The following is a 7,929-nucleotide window of genomic DNA, read 5'->3' as shown; positions in this document are numbered from 1 at the left end:
AAAAGTAGGAAGCAGCAAAGAGTCCTACCCAGCTCTGATGCCTATGAACAGCATCAATGATTCACACAGCATTATAACCCTGAAGGGTAGAAGAGTGGCATGCATTACTTGGTGGTAACCAATAGCTCTCCAATTTGACTTAAGACCCACTTAGCAAGTGGGAAACAATGCTTGCTATTGGAAATCTAGTTAGCTACTCAGTAAAATTAAGGTTATTACCGGAGAACCTATAACCACTAACTTACTAGCAGTCTAAACCCTAGCAATAATCTATAAACATTTGTCCTTATACTCACAGATTTTTTTACTTAATGCCTTATTTTCATTAATCTCTTGGAATATTTCAGTTCTATGGTTTAACTGGAGAACACCAATGCCTGGTGTACTTACACCTAAGTCCCAGGCTCAGGTAGTCAACTTGTCTAGATTTTTTGAAAAGCAAATTCTGTGAGTTGTCCTTCTCAGTGCCTCCATCACTTCTTTGTTTCTCAGGCTGTAGATGATGGGATTGAGCATTGGGGTGAGGACTGTGTAAAAGACTGCCAGAATCTTGTCCTCTGCTGGGGATCGAAGGGATCTTGGGCGTAGATAAGTGTAAGCAAATGGTGCATAGTAGAAAGTTACCACAGTGAGATGAGTGCCACAGGTAGAATAAGCCTTCTTCTTCGCTGTCCCCGAGTGCATGCGGTAGACAGCAAGGAATACATGACCATAAGAACACACTATACCAATGAATGGAAACACAAGAAAGAGGATTGTGCTCACAAATACTGTGTACTCATACACCCATGTGTCCATGCAGGCCAGGGTTAACATGGCAGGGACATCACAGAAGAAATGGTTGATTGCCCTGGATCGACAGTAAGGAATGTGGAGTGCATTCCCAGTGTGAGCGCAAGAGTTAATGGAGCCCAGCATCCAAGATCCTATTATCATCAACACACACACTCTTTTATTCATGCGTGTAGCATAGTGGAGAGGAAAGCAAATGGCCACATAACGGTCATAGGCCATAGAAGCCAGCAAAAGGGTTTCTGCACCACCAAAAGTCAAGAATAGGAAGATCTGAAACCCACACCCAATGAAGGAGATGTACTTATTACCCAACATGAAGTCAGACACCATTTTAGGGACAATGGTAGAGATGTAATTTAAGTCAATGAGAGAAAGCTGACTAAGTAAGAAATACATGGGTGTGTGGAGACGGGAATCCAGTAGGATGAGGAGGATCATGGACAGGTTGCCAATCCAAGCTGTCAGGAAGATGAGAACAATGAGAATGAAGAGGAATAGACCTGTTTGTGATGATGGAAACAATCCCAACAAAATGAAACCTGTAAATGTTTGATTATAATTATCCATTGGGTATTCACTTAGATTTTCTTAGATGCATATTCAATAATACATTACATAAAAGACAATAAATTAATTCAGTTCATGATTTTTACCAGACTTTGAATCCTTATAACTGCTAAGGAAAGAATAATGTAATTTGGCTCATCTTCTGTTTCATATAAAAATCTGGAGTATATCAACAGACTTAAACAAAATATGTTACTGAACACTGGGAACATTTAAGAAGAATATATTTGCATAATGATCTAATTAGAAACTATATATTTTCATTCCTAAGAAAACCAGATGTCATGAATACGAGACATTTTCAAACCAATGTGTCTAAAATACAGACCCATAATTGAGTACATTTCCTTTCCAGTCAGGATGACTCTTTTTTGCCTTACTCTGGCCCTAAGATACACACAAAGATGCAACAGTTAATAATATCATTCAAAATTGTATTTCTTTCTCATGCACATCCTTCACATTAATAATAACAAAGAACTTTTAAAATCAGATGCTGCTATCTCTTTAAATAAGTGTCAACTACATAAAGTAATTTTTCCTTCTTCTTCATTCACATTTGGAACACCCTCTACACATCAGTTAGCTCCACAAAAGGAACAAGTTCTGTGCTTGCCCCTTCTCAGGACCTCGCAGAGCTCTTTGCTTTTTCTTCACTCCTTCATATTTTCCTCTCTTATATAGAACATAAGGTGGTAATCTAAACACACACACATTTATGACTTTTGCATCTTAAAACTAACTGGAATGAAAAATAAATAAATGGTACACATTTATAAATTATGTACTACAAAGTGGAGGGATGACTACAAAAGTTTGTTTTAGGATTATTAATGGAGTAGAGTCAGGCTGCTAAATTCTGGTAGGGAAAAGGAATCGTGAGCCTTTGGAATGAGCATGAGCATGGGCCATTCTCCTCCACAAGGAATGTAGTCTGCAGAAGGCCTAGCACACTGAGCCCAGAAAATGCATGATTTGTCTGTCTGTGCTTGAGCCAAAGAATATCAGCCTGGGAACCTACAAACTGAAGAGGGAGATATAGCACTTATCAATATACAAACATATGCACATAAAACACACAAATGCACACATAGAATAAGAAATGCATAGAAATGATCGGGAGTTATTAATCAGAAAAACTGGCATTTTCTGAGGTACATGGGGAGGTATTCAGTTCATAGCATAGATATTGCTTATTTTAAGGGAATGCCAGATGCTAGTAAAGAATTTATCAACCTAAAATGACCAGGGCTGACCAAATACAGTCAACCGAAGTTCTAAAGTAAATTTCAGGGCAGTATAAAGAAAAACTAGAAATAAAACATAAAATACTGAAGATTAGAAAAGGCGTGTTAAGACTGATATATATGTGAATGTACAGGGATTCGTAGGAATTCCTAAAGCAAAATAATTATGGGTAGAGATTAGGAAATTTAAAAATTTCTCAAACCTGAAATAAATGGCTCTATTATCTAAATACAGTGCATATTATATAGAAGAGTAAAGGGATATTATTATTTTTGAGAATAAAATTATTTATTGAACAGAGTAATTTCTTGAGAATCTAGAAAATTTCCTCAAGAAATCATTTTAATTTTCCAGAAAGACTATATAATGAGAACCAATAAGGGTAACTTTTTAGAAGATAATCCATAAGCCATAAGGAGAAATGAAGTGACTAATAACAAACACTTACAGGCTTTGACATGATGTTGTGTGTTGTGCAGACTTCCAATGCAATCTACTACAGGAAACATCAATACCTTATAGGAGATAGAACAACTATGTCAGCCTTCATCAAACTGGAAGAGAGTTGTGGCTATATCAAGTGGGGAATAGGGATGAGATATGCAGAAATATTTGCTGTCTGACCATTCTTCACAAACAAGTACATTCCTTAAAATATTGCAGAAGTAAAATAGAAACAGTGAAATACTTATCTGAGCCACAATCAGAGTGGCTATGAGGATGTTGCTGAATAGCATAAAAATTTTCCAGACTTAATCATTTCAAAACACTAAAATTATTGCATGCATGAAGCTTGAAGTACATTGTGAGAAACAAGGTGGAACATTTGAGTCTATGCTTTGCAAAGGAGTCTCAACTGGTTACCAGAAACATGAAATTCTGGGATAGCAGATATTCCATACAGACATAGTTGGATTCATCATGACACTAACATTCTAGACTGACATTGTAGTATGCCATTTGCATTGATATTTTAAGTGACTGAAATGTAATGTTAATAATTACCAATATGATTAACATGGTGATGATCACCTCAATTTGTACTTTACACAGGGTGTAACAATACTTTCATGAGTCACTTTAATGCTAAGATGAGAATCACAAAGAGAAATAATGACTTATATATTAGTTCTTGGATGGGACACCTGCCAACTGTCAAATAAATAATTTTGGTTCATTGTGTTTCGTAGTTTCTGTGTGACAATAGTGAATAATGCGACATTGTTTAAAGGAAAGTTTCCCCTGACAGGAAATTGTTTTCAGCCAATGAATGTTTGTTTCAAAGTTGAAAGTGAAGAGAAGTGCTTACATGGCAAACCAAACCATATTACCTTATTTCTTTCTCCAATTGAAATAGCAATCATTCAGTTATTTACAGGTCATTTGAATATATTTTAACTTGTTTTGATTCCCCTAACAAAGAGTGCTCAAGACACAGGCACTATCTATGGGGGGGGGGGAGCTGATCAGAAAAAGTGGCAAAGAATTCGTAGTGAGCTGAAGTAACAACCCTGATGAAACACAAGACCTGTGGGTAGAAAGCCCAAGCTTGAACGTATCCAGATACCTGCCTCAATTGTCTAAATGTATTTATTCAGTATTGGAAAATACATTTTATAGTCTCCTCCATATTGCATTTTTGTTTAATCATGATCATTTAATTTGTAAATTAATGTAACCACTAGTACTTTTTAGGACAGGGTATTACTATGTAATCCTGTCTAACCTATAAATTTGCCATGTAGACCAGAATTGCCTACATAGAAGTCATAGAGATCATCCTGCCTCTGCCACCTAAGTGCTTGGACTAAAGGCCTATGCTACCTTGCCTGGTAAACACTAGCACAGAAAATAAAATAAAGAAAAAATTTTCCAGATTTTCTTTGATCTCTTTTTGGGAACCTAGAGGAGACAAATCAGACACAAACATAGATACTGTGTATCAATTTGTCTTTGAATATATTCCCTGTCTTATTCCTCAGACATCCCTAGAGACTATTTCAGAAGCAACAAAACAATTGAAAGCATATACTGGTGAGCATATGGAGAAGGGTGGATGCTTGTTCATTGTCAGTGGGAGTGTAAACTAGCACAAGACTTTGAGTCACTTAAAAAAACTTTACTTCAATTTTCCTTATAATTATAGAAAACATTATTTTGATATGGTTTTCATATTTTAAAGAAGCAAGCTTGATTTGTGCAGATTAAAGTGAAACTGTATAGTAATAGTGGGCCCTCGGGAGGGCCTTTGTCCTTTATTCATTAAAATGTCACTTTTTTGCAAGTTTTCTAGGACTCTTCATTACTTTAATTCTGATCACTAAGTAAGTTGTTTTTAGTGGATTTGCACTGATTCCGGCATTTTTTTATTTTATGAAAGAAGACCAAATTTGCCCTCCTAGAGACTTTATAAAGGATGTAGGATGATACCTTTAAACCACATGAAGGTTAAAATAATCTCCACCGCCATTCACACAAACTTGAGCCATTGCCTCTCGTCTTGTCTCAAAGATATCCTGATGAATCAAAACTCCACAAAGAGGAGTTTCTTAACCACATGTCATACAGGAGCCTGTAAGCCCAGACATACACATTCTGCCCTAGGACACAGCAGATTCATTTCCTACCATAAGATCTACATTACTACAAGTTCCTGGTTTCTCTGTTTTCTGGGACAGGATCTTTTTCAGCCCAGGCTAGCTTCTAAATTGCTATGTAGCTTAGGATACACTAAGGTTAGAGCTACACCATTACATGAATGTGCCACAGAAATGGACCTCATAATTTATTTTTCATACCTGAATGTCTGTAATTCCATGGAAAAGATTTCTTTTTATTTTCAGCTATATGAACTTTTAGATTAATAAATAATTTTCACAGAATTCAAATAAAAGAACCCAGAGAATCCCTGGAGTATAGAAAAACATTGTTCCCAAGAGTGTCCTCCCATTGAAATATGAATGAAATGCCTAATTCCTTCAACATTTCACAACACATCTTACAAAAGGAAATTATGTCTAATCTCTTCTGCTATTTTAGTATTGCTTTTCTAATATTATCCAAACTATTATACATTGTGATTACTTAGAAGGATATATACAATGAGAGCTAAAATTCTCTTAATGAAAAGTCTTAAAACACAAGACATTACTGTCTATGGGTGTGCTTCCATATCACAAACCTCTACTTACTATTTGAGGTCTGTACTCACTATCCTGAAATCCTACAATGATGAATTAGCATTCAAAGATAGACACTACATAAATATAGAGCACTTTGAGGGATAAACAGATAATGTGGCCTTTGAATTTTAGTCAGATGGGAGGATGATTTATGGAGCTACATCTTTACACCAGACTGTTGTACAGGAGGTCGGAATAAAAACTTGATAGATTTCTACTTTGTTGTAATCTTAGACTATTCAACACTAATTTGGGAGCTGTGTAAATATAGTAGAATTTATTGGAAGATTACATGAGACAATCCTCAGAGCATTCATGCAGAGAATCTTGGATAGATTAACACTGTGCATGGCTCTGACGTCTGCTGCTTGTTAGCCACCAGCACATACATCGGCATGACCACCAGCTTATGATCATCACACCTATATCGTTCAGTGACTTGGTATCTAAGGTTGTTAATGAATCACTATTGTTTAACTAAGATTTTAGTGATTATACAGAAATTAAGAGAAATAAGATGAAAAAGCAAGTCTATGGATCATAATAAGATCCAGTTTCAGACTGAAAGAATGAATAGTTGAAACATGCAATTTACAATATTCCTATGAATATTGTACTATGTACTAACAGTAATGTCTTAAGTCTACAAACTATACTATTGCTTAAAAGATGGGTAATTTTAGCAATTACCCTGCTGTTTTAATATATTAGATTCTATGTAAAGTACACTTGCCTTTTTATAAGAAGTTTAGATTTCTTATAAAACATAGATGTTTTATAATTTGCAATTTATATCAATAAAATTATGTCAAAGAAACAACAAATTTACCTGGGAATTGAATAACCCTGCACTCACCGACAATTTTCTTTTATGATTCCAAGAAAGAAGTCAGAAATTCAAGCTTCAATTGCTAGCAAGTTGGTCCTCTTTAAATGTGACTTTCTCCAATAATTTCACTGAGTTCTATCTGCAGCCCTCTTACACAAATCTAACTCTTCCCATTCTGGAAGCATTGTTAGGAATCAGTTCCCAAGTTACTTTGTGTTGTGAAATCACAGCCAGCACTCCCACAGACTCCACTTAAATCTGTTTCTGAAGCTCACTATTCCTGAATAGTGAGTTATTACTGACCCCATTCCCTAAAACGGTAAACTTAACTAGGGAACTATTTCAGTCCATACAAATCCCCACTGCCAAAAGGGATACTATCAGGAAATCAGCATGAATGAGATGACCACATTCACTTGCCTGGAAACACACTTCCTTGCAGGGAATAGAACTGATATTGAGTATTCTCTTTCCTATAACAATTAGTAGTGATCCTGGCAACATAATATGTTTTTCCATAAGTGTCTCCATTTATTTAAAACCAAAACATGCTCAAATTTTAAGGTTGTACTTGAATTAACATAAATTTTAATATTTTTGAACACTACTTGTAGTATCCTTACAATGGACATAATTTCAAGAACTTGGTGCCATTTGCTGTAAATGATACCTTTTTTACCATAAATAATGGATATTTTTAGAAAAGATTGGCTATATTTTCAAATTCAATAATAATTCATTCTACATATCATTAATCACTGAAGCTCATGTTAGAATTATATGTTATATATTTAAAATGCCATCACATTTCTCTCTTTCCATACATATCAAATATATAATGATTTTGTATAATTTGTTGTCTTAAACCCACTCTAATCCAAAAATATCACTGTTCCTGTTTTTGATAAAGGAAATCATGAATATACTAAGTGCTGATACTTTGGGGATGGAAATTTTCAATCAGTTTTAAAACAAATTTCCTTCAGTTCTTTCCAGAATCTAAAAATAAATATGATAAATAAATGTAAAAACTCACTTAGGATATACACATTTTTATGTCTCCAGGATCACAACATCTCTTACCAAAATATCGCACAGTAGCTCTACAGTGATCACATAAACAGAATCACTTTTGTTAATGGCAAGTCAGTGAACATACTTTCCTCCCATTCTGTGCTTGGCAACTGTTGCCTTCAAAGAAAATGGGAAATTATGATTCTAAGCAATCCCTAATAGATTTAAAATCTTTGTCCCCCCCCCGTGTGTGTGTGTGTGTGTGTGTGTGTTTTCTCTTGACAAAGTCCATAG

At 35.2% G+C, this 7,929-nt stretch overlaps 1 protein-coding gene across 1 annotated transcript; it reads right to left on the bottom strand.

Annotated features, from left to right (window-relative positions):
* Positions 1-405: 405 nt before the first annotated feature.
* LOC101842173 (olfactory receptor 2L8-like) lies at positions 406-1,362 on the bottom strand. The gene has a single exon (XM_005077610.1). It carries the CDS (start codon positions 1,360-1,362, stop codon positions 406-408), a length of 957 nt encoding a protein of 318 aa, XP_005077667.1.
* Positions 1,363-7,929: the final 6,567 nt, after the last annotated feature.

The sequence above is a fragment of the Mesocricetus auratus genome, unplaced genomic scaffold (genome assembly GCF_017639785.1).
Source record: "Mesocricetus auratus isolate SY011 unplaced genomic scaffold, BCM_Maur_2.0 Super-Scaffold_100008, whole genome shotgun sequence".
Classification (NCBI taxonomy): domain Eukaryota; kingdom Metazoa; phylum Chordata; class Mammalia; order Rodentia; family Cricetidae; genus Mesocricetus; species Mesocricetus auratus.
The sequence above is the reverse complement of the archived record's forward strand: the minus strand, read 5'-3'. Positions and strand labels throughout refer to the sequence as shown.